Raw genomic sequence first — 16808 nt, 5'->3', positions numbered from 1 at the left:
TTCCAAAGGTCCATATACCAAACACATTGCAAGCACAAAACTCAAACACACAAAATTCTAATTTAACTGTAATACTGGCATGGACCCATATTTTTGATAACATGATGATGGAATCATCTATATACCCTTAACTGCCAAGATTTCATGTATAGAAAGTTCACATTTACAAAAGTTTACTTGGGAGTAAAGGCATCATGTGCATGTACCTGACTAATATGGGTAAAGTTCATGTGCTATTGGTAATTTAGCTTCTGGTGACATGTGGATGGGTACAAACAAAAGAACATGTTGCACACATTTTTGTTTTAAAAAGCAAATGGCACGTCTTAACAATAAACCATATGTATGTAAGTTTGAAATAGACACATTTAATTGTTTTGGATTTCTTTGAGAGAGAGGAAAATGCATATGATGGCTAGCTAAATCGACAGAAAGATTGAAAACAAAAAACACATCATGTGATCCAGTGGGCCACAACTAGGTGCATGACCAAAATGTGTAAGTAGTAGTAAAATCAACAAGGTCATGTGTGATCATGTTTTATTCCAAACATGAAATGTTTGTTATAGAAATATATGTAAAGTAAAAACTTGTTTGAGTTTATTTGGAGGGGGGATGTAGTTGTGGGTTTAACACCATTTTTCACAATATCCTATAAATGGCAGTCAGTATAACTGGCAGATTAAGAACCTGGAAAAAACCTGGTAAAAACAACCAAACCAATCAAAAATTATGGCAAGCTTTCTCAGAAACACACAGTGACCAAACTGGAGACTTGAACACACATAAAGATGAGATAGCAGTGATCAGTAAAGACAAGCACTTTAGACTACCTGGCCATCCAGGGCCTGGGGGGGATGGGGGTAAAATTAATTTTAATGGTGTCATACTTAAACATTGCTATTGCATAGCTTACTCTTTTCCAGATGGAAAATACATTCAGCCATATGATTATAATTCATCACACCATTGGTTGATTGCTTGAAAGATCAAATATCTAGCCCATGACCTTGGCCCATGCACACCAATCCTCATTCTTTTTCAGTACATAGCCTTAAAACTAGTGGAATATCAGTCTGGGGTGGTAAGGAGAGAATCTGGCAATAGCAGTATTACAACATTAAAATTAGTTTCAGCTCACCTTCAACTATCAAAAACTACATTTTAATATCAGTAATATATAACCTGCTGCCATTGTGAAGAGAATTTGCTAATGATCCAACAATCTGGTGGAGGAAAAAGGAATATTCATCCTTACTGTAAAAGTGTAGACTACTGACAAATAGCTCGTGGATCAGTAATAAGTAAAATTTCCAATAATGTTTACTTTGGCATAACACTTCATCAACCTGGTGAAATTGTTTAATTTTAGAAGCCATGCCATGATTGTAGTATATTTGAATTCATATGCGAACTCTTTCCCAAAATGATAATAAATGTTTTACACACTATTTCTCGTACTTTACAAAAAATTATTTTTACAGGTATGAGAAAAATGCACATACCTCAGACCTGCCAATCCTGACGAGTCCGTCTCAGTAAGGCAGTTGATTTGTTTCCATTAGATTTACCAGTTTTCAGTAAGGTGTTACAAAATATTAATAACTACTATCGTAAAGCTGGAAAAAGTAATTAAATTGTTCGATGCAGCAATGATAAACATTATGTTCAACTGAACAGTTTGTAAAGTACGTGTAGACTTTATTTACCACTAGTACGGTTGCACAAACTTTAGTTCCCAACCCTATGCAACTCAATGGCTTGTTGCTATCTCTCACCTTGATGTAATTCTTGGAAATTCTTTTTCCATTTCACATGACGACAGCAATCATATCTTTGCCACAAGACATACTCATATTGGCACATGAAGTCAAATAAACAAAACTGGTTCCTTTCCAGCTTTTATTCACAAGAATCTGAATACTCCTTTTTTATTCTTCTGTGTTAATTTTAACACTATTTAGAACTTTTTTTCTGCTTTTGTCTTAAACAGTTTGATCATGCAGATGCTTTGCATGCACAAATAGGTGCAGTTTAAAGTGTCTAGGGTGCTGCTGTAAAATTAGTCTGGTTCCCTTACTGATTTCACTAATCTTAATATGAAACCCGGATCCATATCAAACACGGATGAACCAATTATCCAGATTTTTATGCAACTACCATTTTCAGTAGTTTTTGCTTGCATGCCTTAAGTCCATATTAAAGGGTAATTTTCATAAAACTTACGGCAAAGTCATAAGTGTTGGCAGGTCTGGTATCTGTATTTCAAATTTCAGGAACCATGTCACAATCGTATTATATTCAAATTCATACGCGATCTCTTTCCCAAATTGGTAATATATTTTTAATACACTATTTCATGTACTTTGAACATGTGTGACGTGAATGAATATATACTATTTTGGGAGCCATGCCATGACACGTTATATCCGACACTCTGGTCGTTCAAAAAGAATTATGATTATATTAAACATTTTACATCTGCAGTAACATTACTGTACTTCAATCCTTTATTTGATATATTTTACTTACGCTCTTGCTATCCCTCTTCTCATATGCATCATAGAGCTTTCTACGGGATTTAGGAGGATTTAGGACTTTCCCATCCCTCACCCTATTCGATCCCACAGTTTCAATCTACTTTTTGTGTGGTAAATAGGGTCTTTTGGAAAAAGAAAGAACCCTTTTGTCCCATTATCACTCTTTTCATTACATACATATGCAACACAGTGCACCATATTTACTGTACAAAAGCATGATCATAAGATATATCACAAATACATTTACGTGGGGAAAAACAAATGAATGGCTAAGTTTAATATAAAGGGAAAAATGGATGTCATATCCGTTTTTGGCCCGCAGAAGCTACTGATTGTTTACGGAGATTGCCGAATAATTTTTTCATTTACAAAAGTGGATTTTAAAGTCTAATTAAACATTTTTATGGTGTGCATACATAACAAATGTGTTTTTTTTATATGACTATAATATCACATGTTTGTACAATATAGTTGGCCAGTGACCTTGAAACTTGAGAAAGATGAAAAATAGAAGGTAATTATAAGGTCTCTTGAAAAAGCATGTTGACCTGACACCAAAAGTGGTGCCGGACAAAAGACAGGATATGCCACTAAACCTTCTATCCATAAGGACATCGCTCTCCTCCAAAATTCTTGTCAGTATGCAGACAACTTTTAAGCACTTTCATTGCTAAAGCAATCCAAAAATGTAGCAAACATCTTGTTTTTGCTTGGAATGGCTGGATTTGTGAAGCAGTGGATGTTTTCCTAATGTATCATGATTGGATAACGTACATAAAGAAGAAAGCAGAACACTGTAGGAATTTTCAGTCTTGTATCTTTGAAGAGGCACTACTGAAGACATTGTATTGTATGTCCAAGCACAGAAACTTGACAAAACAGTCTGCTCCAGAACTACTCTCTATTCTAGTACACACTATTCCAGAACTTACAACTGAAAGTGACCCATACTAATTTAAAACTAGTTTGAAGATCCTACCCATCTGTCGATACCAGTAATTATGAACTGGCTCCACCCAGTGTTACCTCTGTCAGAAGCTACTATTGCAATGCTAAAATCCGGCTGTTAGCAATGTCCTAATGTTAGACGTATCCAGTTAAGAAGACATACTTGGATGGAAAGACAAATTTAGACCAAGAACAGACATGATTTCTTCCTCTCAACACTAATTACATAAAGCTGTAGTTTCACCTTAAGAGCATCAAGACAGCATTTTGGCTTGCCTTCTGAGCCTAGTACATTGTTTAAATAAAAAAAACTTTAATAGTTTTAAAACTTGTATTCTTGCCGAAAGTGCCCATATAATGGGGATAATCCAGCAATTGTGCACACTGTAAACATATTCCAATGTTTATTTCTCACCTCTTCAAGGCTGTCCACCCTGTTTTGTAGAGAGACCTTTTCAGTCTTGAGTCTTTTGTTTGCTTCTTCGATTTGTTCATTTTCAAAGACATGTCTCTCAGCAATGTCTTTCAGTTCTGTCTTAAGTCTCTTGTTGGCATCTTGCAACTGTTCATTCTCATTGGCCAATCTCTCAATGCTCACCTTCATGGTTTGCAAAGAGATTTTAAGGTCTTCCATCTCTGTCTGGGACTCTTTCAGCATCTCCTCCAACTCTGCTTGCCTCTAAAAAGACACATGAAAGGATATGTAAAGAAAAAAAGCAGCAAGGCCTAAGACATTAGAATGTACACTTAAGTTCATTTATATTTAAGGATGGACAGTGTAGTTCTAGGGTAGGAAAAACTCGGCCCGCAGACTGGATCTGGCCCATGACAGGGGTTTTATCCATTAATTTACATCGTAGGGAGTGAACTTGAAAATCCCTTATCCAGTCCACCCCTGGAGGAAAATGTTCATGAGTGACATAGTCAGATCTGCCAAAGAGATTTGTTTGAGTGTTTTTCTAAATAAAGAGGGTGTTTGTCAAGATGGATATACATAACATCTGAACCAAACTAAAAGTATACAACTTGTTGCAAAGGAATTTTTTTATATTTTACTCATCAATTGAGAAAAATTCAATGGTTCCAGTATTGCATAACAGTGGTTCTCCGAGCTTAATTAATTTATGTAGCAAATCTAATAATACAGTGGCTCGGGTAAATAATTGCTTAACATAGAAAATGAGACCGATTATTAAATAAAGGAAGGAAAAATATTTCCACCAAAGAGAATTAAAATAGTTTTTCCATATATGCTGTGGAGTCAGTTATTTAAAATTTTAAATGAAAATGGACACTTATATTTTGATGTTCTCTTGATGAAAGAACATTATATTTATAATGTAAAACAAATACATAACTGATCATTGTATAGAAGTGCCAACAATATTGTATTCCCTTCATCACTGAAAACTTAATAACATCACAGAATATATTACTTTTAAGATTCTCCTTTTCTTATGTCAAACAGATATTCCTCGTTGCCTTTGTTTTAACCTCCCGCATCTGAGGCAGATGCTCAAACTACTAGGCCACCAGAGTGGTCACACCTTCAGGTACAGTTACATATGCATGACCACTGATTTATTATGGGGGAATTCCAGTTCTAAATATACAACATGCTGAATGGTACTGGCTTATGGAAAGGAAACTGGTACATCTGAATGCGAAATATAAATCTATTTGAATTCACTTCATTTTTATTTTAATTATCATGCACCATTATATCAAACATGCAGAATTTTTTTTTCTGCATGACTTCTACCTTTTAAAACTTGTATTCTTGCTTATAGTGTCCATATAATGGGGGTAATCCAGCAATTGTGCACACTGTAAACATTTCTGTTTGTTGATGTATCTGTATTCTTAAGTCTGATTGGCTAATGTCAAATAACAGTTCAATAATCTTATGTCTGAATGGCTCATGTTACATAACAGTTTACAACTCTTTGATTTGAGTGGTTATTGGCCATTGTTAAGATAACAGCTAAACATTCTGATGCCGGGTCAGTTAATGTCAAGTAACTGAGGTCTAAATTAAACACGCAGCACAAATAGGTCTAAATTTGCTCACCTGTCTTACATAACAAAACAATTGATAATTTCACTAAGCAGCTTTATTTAGTATTACAGCAGCATGTTCAGTGTAAACTTACTCCCAAACTTTATATCATTTTGATTTTATCTAACTTTATATCATTTTGATTTTATCTATTTTAATGAATCCTGATGTAAAATGAAAAACAAAGAAATATTTAAAATGCTCTTTTTCTTGCTTATATTTATGAAAGTCACCCAAGATACTGATGATTCACCAATTTACCAAGATTTATAGAAATTGGATGAAAAATAATTTCTCTAGCTCTTGAGAGGTAACAAGCTCTGACAGCCAATCATATGCAAGGTATCTCGTTAATAAGCACAGATCAAACTTATTATAGAATCGGTCTATAACAATAATATAAGCTTAAAGAGGATGGAAATTTAACTAGAATTCAGTCTCCAAAGTAGCAACCAAGCTGAGCCAATCAAATACAAGAAAAATTCATTAATATGCACTGGTCTTACTCCAATCCAACTCATCCATCAGCTGTATAAAATAAGACCATTTCACAAGTTTGATCAAACTCAGATAAGCTCAGCCAATCAGTTGCTAGGTCACATCATTCAAAAATCATAAACACAACATTTGTTTGCTTTATCTAGGGGTTGTTTTGATGTACCAAAAAAAGTATTAACCCATAGACAGGCAAGCATAAGACATATTTCTGTGAAGAACAGCATAATGATTCTGCCAAAAGACTAATGGTTGGCGAGTATGCATCTGTGTTTTAATATTATCATGTAATATTTATCATTTCATTGTTTACAATTTGTCTTGTCAAGAGAACTGCGAATTTTCATGTTCACTGAAGAATGGTTTAGAATTACTTTTGCAAATGCTTCAAAATAATTGCAACATTACACACAAATTAGGAAAGAATTCTAATTTCTTGTCTAATAGCAAATGAATACCCAGCAGAGTACAAGATTACATTTAAATCATAGTATAATTATTTTCCTTTCACAGATTTTAATACTTTTATGACAAAAAACTATTTAATATTTCACATTTCCTTTCAATAATGTTAAATAAAGTTTTACTTTAGCATATAAATGGTGGTGTCATAAGTAACAATGGCTGATATTAGAAAGTATTTGGTGGCAATCAGGAATTTTATACTGGAGTAAAATTTAAAAAGGTATTTAAAATACAACCAATATCAAAGCAATAAACAAAGATTATATCCAACATTGCTTCATTCATCATCTATGGTTTATCATTCATCATTTTTAGTTTATCATTTCTCATCATCTTTCTGTTTATTGATTTTGTTAAGCAGTGTTTGGCCAGTATAATTTATCATTTGTTCTTTGTTCATTCTGCATTCTCTTAGCACTTGTTTTCAGGGTTATTTTTGGTTCACTCATCATTTTGTTTACATTTCATAAGGGTACATTAATGCTTCAGTATCTTTATCCATATCAACAGATACTTTCTGGGTTAAAGTCCATACAATAGATCCTCATCCACCTCACAGTGTTGAAAAATATAAAATGGCTGCACAATAGCATTTTCATTAGCACACTGCCACTATGAATTCCTTTTATGACATTATTACACACATGACATAACACGATCTACTACTTTTCCATCATTTCAATTTCAAACACATGACACCACATCTGCTAATATTCTATCATTTCTATTTTAGAAATTAAGTTATCTGATTTAACCACTATTCCAAGTTTACACTGAATTCTTTTTTAGCATAAGCCAAATATTTTATATATGTTTCATAAACCTACAACATTTTCAATGGACTGTCACTTCTTTGTTTCAAACTGAGTACAATATTTAAGTAAGTGTTCTTGAGTAATTTCCTAAAGCCTCCAAATATATGTGTCATTTTACATAGTATGCTGTGATATTTCAACAAAGGGGTCCTGGGTGGTCACGTGAAATAAAGTGCTCACCATTATCAATCACTCACATCTCATCTCTGCCTGTCAGGGTTTGAGTCTTGGGCTTGGCCAATAAGGATATGTTAGAAAGCTTGCCCATAGCCTCCCATGGGTTGGTGGTTCTTACTATGATTTTCCTAGGTTCTTCATCCACCAGCTATACTGGCCACCATGTATAGCCAGCCTATCATGCACTGAAAAATGGCACTAAGCCCCAAACAGCAACATATTTCAACAAACACTGTAATGAAATAGAATGTTTATAACCTGATGAAGAAACTGCATGCTCACTTACACTATGTGCATCCGAAAGCTCAGCCATGGTTTCACTCAACTTGCTGGCATGTGTGAAGTCGCAGATAGATGTCTCATTGTTAGAGCTGTAGACAGAACTTGCCTCACGCAGCTTTTCCTCTAGTTCTTCCACCTGGTTGTGGTAATAATCACGCTCATCTTGCAGCAGTTGAAAATCACGCTCAACCTCAGGAACAATTGTTGCTGAGATGACTGCCTGGTAAGGGTGACACAAATTGATTTGAGCTAAGAGAATAATACATGAAGAGTTTAAACAGTTTGAAATGATATAGTTTTCAGATTGTATTTTCCCTCTGAAAACCTCAAAATAAAACTAACAGAATGAGACTTAACTAAGAAATACAATGCTCAGCTTAATAATAGTTAATTAAAAGGTAGAGATATACTCATAAAATATACTAATAAAATGATGACTAGTAAAGGCAGATTTTACAACATAAATAAAATGAACAAAATGTTTGTGTACCATTTATTTGTTGACAGTAATTAATTACACACAGAAACAAATGAAATTCACTTGTATTAAAGATGGTTTTAAGTTAATCTGGTCAGTTAACAATATACCATAAAGTGGTCTAAGGGCTGTTACACTACAACATACATGGGTCCCACAGGAAGACACTTTTAAGGTGGAATAGTCAGCCACTGATGAAATTTAGAACTTTATATAATTTTCATATGAACTCTGAGTAACCAGAGTACCCAGGCAACATATATTTTTTTAAAGAGCTTCCAAATATGTTTAAATAGTGAGCATGGTTTTCAGACTATCCAGAATCTATTGGAGACCCGAAAAATGGTGGTGATGGTCACAGATCATTTGAAAAAGGGTGGAATTTTTCTGAACACGGGAAGGATTTAATGAAGACATGATGGTAGGGTAGGGCTTGAAAATACTGTGTGGTTTCACACATTCAGCTGATTGTTTGGTGTGATTTGTTAAAAGTTATCATGAAACCCACAATTATGCTTTCTACAGTACATCCAGACAAACATTCCATTCTTAAATAAAAAGGTGTCTCTATAAAATTTTATTTATTCAGACAGTTGTACATTTACTTACTATGGTGATTCATTTTCAAAATAAAACAACTCATAGGATTACTTGAAGAAATTATGAAAATATTCTAATCCAAATTTTATTACCCTTTTAATGTTTTTTAATTTACTTTGTATGTATCTTGTGTATAAGAAATGTTGCTTGGGTTAATGTAGGTTTATTTCAAGCATGGTGAAATTTTTTAAAAGCTTGTACCATTCAAAGACCACTCTGGTGGCCTAGTGGTTACAGTGTCCACCTTGGATGCAGGAGGTTGTGGGTTCAATCCCCAGACAAGTCAAACTAAAGACTTATAAAAATGGTACTAACAGCTTCCTTGCTTGGTGCTCAGCATTAAGAGGATAACGTTAGGACTAGTCAACCTGGTGTCAGGATAATGTGACTGGGTGGGACATCATACTACATGTCTGCGATATGATGTCCCAGTCCATGATATCACTATAAATTGCCACACTGCAGACATCGTAGCAATATGACTGAAAAATTGTTAAAGCCATGTTAAAAATCCAAATCACACAGACACCATTCTACATATTACTGCTAAAGCAAATAGAGGGGATCATAGCTAATTGATGCCTACATTAACAAAAGTTGGTTTGTTGTGCCCCTATCCCCTCCCACTACCACCCAGCCCATTTTTTCATTCTCATGTACTTCAGATGAAACAGTCTTCAGTTTATTCTAATATGAACAGTTTCTGCATTTAAATAATTTTAGTTGTCTAACTTATGTTTGAATCTGTGTTTGTGTGTGTGCATGTGTCTACATATGATGCCTAACTTAATGCCAAAACATGGTTTAATAGAAGCCTTTCACTTGTGCTCTATTGCATGAAGTAACCTCTGCAGCGCCTTCCAAGGAACAGTTTCCAAACTAAGCAAGCTGCATGAGTATGCCTTTAAATGCCATTAAAACTAAACCTGTCAGTGAGCAAGTGCTTACAGGGTAACCTCTGCAGGATATGAAGTGTAAATATAATTTTCAAACAAGCTGGCTGAATCCAAAAAGGTTGAATCAATATGGATTGAGATTACCCCCAGAAAAAGCCAAACCCTATCTAATGGGTTTCATGCATAGGCATCCATCCTCAAATGTTGACTGGAATGAAGATTTTAAATTTCAAATAGAGAAAGTTATAAATGAAGAGAAATAATTTTACATATTAGGTGATATAAATAGGGACAAATAAAAAACATTGGTTGTATTTTGTATAACCTTTAGGATTAAACCATTTGTCAATAAACCCACTCTGGTAAGATCCAATTCAAAACTACTTATAGACTATATCTACACAAATACTAAAGAAAATGTTTCAAAAATTTCTGTTTCAAAACTTGGTTTAAGCAATCATTTTGCAACTTTTCTCAAAAGTAAGCATAAAAATAATGTGGGAGAAAAGAATGTTCATAAATCTATCACAGGCTGGTCTTTTAAAACTGTCATTAATGAAAATTTCTTAATGGATTTGGAGCAAATACCCTAGGATACTATCAAACTTTTTGATAAAACTGAAGATATTTTAAGCACTTGGTCTGATCTGTTTTTGGAAGTTGTTAATAAAAATGCACCTTTGAAGACACAAAGTTAAGTATGATCATCAACCTGGCTGGGTCACCAAAGAAATTTTAGATACAATGAGAAGAAACCACTGAAATCTGTAGATAATGAAGATGAATACAAAATCTGCAGAAATAAAGTAAGCAAAATCATTAAACAATCAAAGAGAAATTAAAATGATAAATTATGGAGTGTCACAAGGTTCTGTCTTGGGTCCTTGTTATTTGCTTTGTTTATAAATGACCTACTCCTAAAAATAGGAGATGCAGTTTCATTAGCTGAAACATATGCTGATGACAATACTTTTTTCAATGCTCAAGGCAACCAAGCCTTCAAACTGCTCTCAAAAGACTTTAAATACAGTGTAAGGAAAATGGTATGATCCTCAATATAGAAAAAACAAAATTCTTTTCAATAACTACACAGCAGAAAACTGATATGCTTCATGTTCTTTATGATAACTAGAACGATGTGTTTAGATAGAATTCTTGCAATATTTGTAGACAATAACTTGCAATGGTCTTGTCATAAAAATTATATTTCAAAGAAAATAAACTTATCATTGGTTCCCAAAGAAAATTAAGGCCCTCATTCCATTACAGTAGAATTACTGTGTGTGTGTGTTATTAACTTGTATTTTATATGTACATAATAGAGCACCTCAAGGTAGATTAGTTTCTCATTTGTAACTAATTGAGTCACCAACTGAAAATAAAGTCTTTATTATTAAGCATGTCAATGAACTTACTACACACAACAAGATATAGTCAAATACCAAGTAAGATGACTCTTTTCAAAGCCTGCAAGTCAAGCCTACATAGATATAATCATTTACAGCCTGCTTGTCAATAGTGCCCCCAAGCTTGCTGTACACAACAAAATATAGTCACATACCATGTAGCAAGACTCACTGGCCAACTGCAATTGAAAAACTGACTGAGGTGTGGATGGATGGATGGATGGACAGACAGAGGTGGAGGCCAAGGTGGGATGGACAAAAATTTTGATAAAACTCTAAGAGTACTAATATAACAAACAGTAGCCTTATATGGGCCACAATCTTTTGTTATGATATTAATGTATACTAAGCTTCAAGAAAATATCTTAAATGGTTCTGAAGATATTAACTAGACAAGCGTGTAACTCATATCATAAAAATAGAGATATCTATCAAATACTGATAAAAAAGACTATTTTCTACAGGTCACTCAAAATGCACCAATCTGACAAAGTTGAATCTTATAATGGACATATACTCTTTATCATGATACAAATGTTTCATTCAGTTTTTTCAGGACAGAGTGTCTAGCCAATATACAAATGTATACTAAGTTTCATTCAGTTTTTACAGGACAGAGTGTCCAGCCATGATACAAATGTATACTGAGTTTCATTCAGTTTTTGCAGGTCACAATGTCTAACCATGATACAAACGTATACTAAGTTTCATTCAGTTTTTGCAGGTCACAATGTCCATCCATAATACAAATGTATACTAAGTTTCATTCAGTTTGTACAGGTCACAGTGTCTAGCCATGATACAAATGTATAAGATGCATTTAGATTTTACAGGTCACAATGTCTAGCCATGATACAAGTGTATACTAAGTTTCATTCAGTTTTTGCAGGTCACAATGTCCATCCATAATATAAATGTATACTAAGTTTCATTCAGTTTGTACAGGTCACAGTGCCTAGCCATGATACAATGTATAATAAGCTGCATTTAGATTTTACAGGTCACAATGTCTAGCCATGATACAAATGTATACTAAGTTTCATTCAGTTTTGCAGGTCACAATGTCCAGCCATAATACAAATGTATACTAAGTTTCATTCAGTTTGTACAGGTCACAATGTCTAGCCATGATACAAATGTATAATAAGTTGCATTCAGATTTTACAGGTCACAATGTCTAGCCATGATACAAATGTATACTAAGTTTCACTCAGTTTTTACAGGTCATAATGTCTAGCCATGATACAAATGTATACTAAGTTTCATTTAATTTTCACAGGTCACAATGTCTAGCAAAGATAAAAAAAAGTATACTAAGTTTCATTCAGTTTTTACAGGTCACACTGTCTAGCCACAATACAAATGTATACTAAGTTTCATTCATTATTTGCAGGACACAATGTCTAACCATGTTACAAAAGCATTGTCTAGCCAAGATACAAATGTACACTAAGTTTAATTCAGTTTTTACAGGACAGAGTGTCTAGCCATGACACAAATGTATACTGAGTTTCATTCAGTTTTTACAGGTCACAATGTATAACCATGTTACAAGAGCAGAGTTACAAACCTTCTCAAACAGTTGTAATTTGGAAGAAAACTCTGTAAATGTCAAGATAAAAATAAGTAATAAAATCTGTAATCACCCAATTAAAACAAAAACAAAGTTGTATACTGGATGATATCAGAAGACCCTTAGATAAGCAAGTCAAAGGAGAATTCACTTTGAAATGATGGTCAATTTATTTGTGTAGATCTTATGTTCAAGACAGAATTCATCTTAAACTAAAAGTTCTGTACTCATTTTCAAACATTAGCTGTAAAATAATTGACATAATCCTATCTAATGTTTTGTTTCTATAAACTAGGAGAAAGCCTCTTATTATGGTCCCAAAGTGATTTTTTAAAGCAATATATCAGTAAAATCATTTGCTCAGTATTGTAGCCATTCCTCTTTGTACTGTCTTACATGAATAATCTGACAGTTTGACTGTCTCACTGACCTCCTTTAAAAGTAAGGTGAGGTAGACTAAAGCAGACCATGGTATATTATGCTACACAGAAAAGTCAATAACAAGTGTTTTTTCCTTCTTAACAACATCAGTGTACAACAATGTCTTGCTACTACCAAAGAAACCTCTTTGTTAGTTTGGTGGGCTATTGTTTCTTATTGTGCTATAAATTACTTGGCAATTGATTGTATGCATGTCATAGTGATTGCTCTGACTGATGTTAATGTCAGAGTCACATACCATGCAAATTTGCAAATAAATCACTTCTTTATGATTTTATACTCCATGGCTATTCATGGGTGGACCAATTTTTCAAATTTAAAGGGCTTTTTTGTATGAATTTCAAACTTAAAAAAGTTCATGCCTGTCTCTAATATGTTTGCTCATGTGTGTCCATTCAAGAAGGAAAGCTGATTGATTAACACAAACTTAAGGAATCAGTCAGATACAGCATTATGAATGTGGTATGGTTGGACTTGGATTATTTTTTCACTCACTGTACAGTGGAACAGAGTGAGATGTGTTCCAAAAAAGAGAATGTCATGTTTATTTAAAAATATATAATTTCTAAGAGTTGTCATCTTGGTAAAAGCATTCCAAGTTTCATAAAGATGGTTTAGTGGGTTCAGGATATTTTAAGTAAAAAAAGGGTAACACTCAGATGGATGGACAAGCTGACTGCAGTATACCCATCCCATCCAAACATCATTTCAAAAAGGATACTATAAAAATCTTTCTCAAAACTTTTGTGTTAGCTGAGGGCCATTAGAGTTTTTAAACATTAGAATTCCCAAAACCTTCCTAAAGTCATGAAGTATCTGTAAATCTAATAAAACCTTGGTAATGATGAGAGAGACAGCAGAGTACAGGAAGCTTCCATCACGGTAATGGAACCTGCTTTATATGGACATGCAGTAGCTATGTGTAACCTAATCAAACAAGGGTACTGTGATTGGCACAGTAGACCTTGCCATGTTGAAAAATCGCACAGTTGATTCTGGAGATTACTGACCAGAATCAATAAGTTTCTTTATTACCCTAACTGCGAGTCATCCACAAAGTTTTCTCATGGAACAAAAGTTATTCTGCAAAACACCCTTTGCCTTTTAATAACAACAACCTCAACATCAAGGGGCTTCTGTTAAAATCCTTGACATTAAATTTTTTTATCACGAAATCAAAAGGGCTTCTTCCTTATTCCAAATGCAAGCTATCCATAAAGTTCATTAACAATAAATGGTGGACAACTCAAGCTATTGTGTGGAAACAAAATTGATAACAGACAGACAGATGGATGTACAACATCATGACATAATTAACATAATACATGCCACCTTAAGCTTTGAATATTTGGGGAACAACTTACTGTATTGTCTTCATCAGATCCCTTGACAGTAGGACTGGTGTTGCACTGCTTCTGGTTCCTTTCCAACTCCAGCTCCATCTTACACATGTTCAACTCTTGCCGTAGTTCTGTCACTAATGCATCATGCTTCTCACGCTCTGCATGGAACTTCTCCAGCCACTCCTGGTGTGTGCTGCCAGCACTTAGGGTAGGTAACTCTGACTCTTTTTCCTCTAGAACCTTCAGTCTCTCCTTCCATGTTGTGACTTCCTTCTTCAAAAAATCCCTCTCTTTAATCACTTTTTCCATTTGCTCCTCCAGTTCAATAATTCCAGACCCAAACATGCTCATTTTCTGCAAGTAACATACTGAATCAAAAGCACAAGTAATCAATGAGTAACAAGTTATCTAGAGTTATTGCTTGGTTCACAGAATTTAAGATTTCTGTGTAGATGATCACAGCATTTGGAGTTGCAGAGAATGAAAATATTGTTGCTGTATTTATTCAAAAAAGATGCATGTCGCTGTGAAAAGCTTCATTTGCATTCTTTTATACAACAAATAGAGTTAAAAAGAAAACTGCCATGGTAGTATAGCCAGATTGCAAAGGATGAAAAGCCTAAAGACAAACTCTCAACCCAAAGGTAAGCACAGTAAACTGAATCATGAAATATGGATACTAGTGACCTAGTTTTCACTAATGACTGTAGTACTTCTGATGATGCAATTATGTACCAAGATATGTGACTCCATAAGCAATAGTGCCTGAGAAAATGAGTTATACACAAGGTTCATCAAAATCAAACATCCATGGAATCTAGGTCACAGTGATCAAACTTTCACTGAAATGTGTAGTAATCCATATTATCACATAGTTGGTACACTTTACCTACAGTGTGTGAAGTTTCATATTTTTGATATTATACATGTAAATATATCACTTTATGTGATTCTGATTGGTTCAAATAAACCCATGAAATTATTGTACAGTATTCTCTTTACTGATTGGCTGCGATCGTGGGGAAAATTTTTTTAATCTTGCCTTCTGGAATTTTTTGTTTTCATTGAACATTTTTGGCAGCCATTTTTAGATTCAACTCCCAAATATTGCCAATTTACTCCCACAGGGGTTTGGTGGCGCTCACCAGATAATATGTGCTTTTGAGAGAGTGACGTATGTAAGGTGAAGTAGTTCGCATTTAAAACATGCACAGTGGAGAGAATGTTTGCATACCTCTATGCTACATTAATGTAATGTGGATGATATTTCTTTTGGATATTGTACTTTTGGAAATTTTACATGATTTAAGCACACTGCTAACTAAAATGACTGCTCCCTTGTGTTAAAAAATCAGTCTGAATTAGTCTAAAGTACACTATACATAGCAGCTATTAAAATAGGGAAAATGAATTTTGCCAGACTAGACAATACCAGCTTCTGAAAGTGCAATGAATGAATTACCAAATATATAAAATGTAAAAAAAGTTATCGGCTCTTTTTTATACAATTGACCTCTGAAGTTCAGGAAGTGAAAATGACCAAGTAGAGCTAGCACTTTTTTGAAAGGTGCACATTTGAAGTAAGGCCAAGCTGTATACTCTATAGCCCATAGTACACCCATCAATCATACACCAAAATAAAGGGAATTAAAGGTTCTTTGCATTATACCTAAGATATACAAGGTCTTTTTTAAATAGCCAGTATAACCAGTGAGGAAAGCTGGGGACATTCTTTTTCTTTAAATTCCTAACCCTATGCAAAATGCGAAACTGTATAGCGCCACCTTAAAGAAAATTAAAAAATGTTTGCAATTATTTTTTTTTATTTTCATATAATTATGTATGATGTTCTGAATAAAATGGTACATTCATATTGCATTTAAGCATGAAAATAAGCTAATTATGATCGTTTTTCTCTTGCTTACATAATTTGCCATGAGGTATGTTTGTGTGAGTAGTGACCTTAATTATGGGGAAATTAGAAGACTTAGAATATAGGAATAGAGTCAACTTAAATTTAAAACTGTTGCAATAAGTGACAGAAATATATGGTGAACATGTTTCTTTTCATTTATTTGCAATGAAATAAAAAAATAAATGATGAGAAAGTGAATTCGCTTCTTCCATATTAAACAACAGGCAAATATTTTACACTTTGACCTTTGACCTTTATGAAGCTGATGAGTTACCTCCCTTTTCTAATTGTAAAATTCATTGTTGATATCTCAGAAATAATTCTGGCTAGTTTCATGTTCCTATCATTCAGCATAACATTGGTTGCTATGTTTAC

At 33.9% G+C, this 16808-nt stretch overlaps 1 protein-coding gene across 1 annotated transcript in view; it reads right to left on the bottom strand.

The window, feature by feature from the left end:
* Positions 1–16808, bottom strand: part of LOC149806602 (uncharacterized) — a 186706-nt gene that overhangs the window by 100315 nt on the left and 69583 nt on the right. Inside the window, exons 17-19 of the mRNA XM_089955423.1 lie at positions 14540–14872; positions 7786–8001; positions 3904–4167 (exon numbers count right to left, since the gene is read on the bottom strand). Of these exons, the coding sequence (XP_089811549.1) occupies positions 3904–4167; positions 7786–8001; positions 14540–14872 (813 nt within the window). The remainder of the gene's footprint in view (positions 1–3903; positions 4168–7785; positions 8002–14539; positions 14873–16808) is intronic.

This window comes from Sinohyriopsis cumingii, chromosome 1 (genome assembly GCF_028554795.1).
Source record: "Sinohyriopsis cumingii isolate HCF-2022 chromosome 1, ASM2855479v2, whole genome shotgun sequence".
In the NCBI taxonomy this organism is placed as follows: Eukaryota; Metazoa; Mollusca; class Bivalvia; order Unionida; family Unionidae; genus Sinohyriopsis; species Sinohyriopsis cumingii.
The sequence above is the reverse complement of the archived record's forward strand: the minus strand, read 5'-3'. Positions and strand labels throughout refer to the sequence as shown.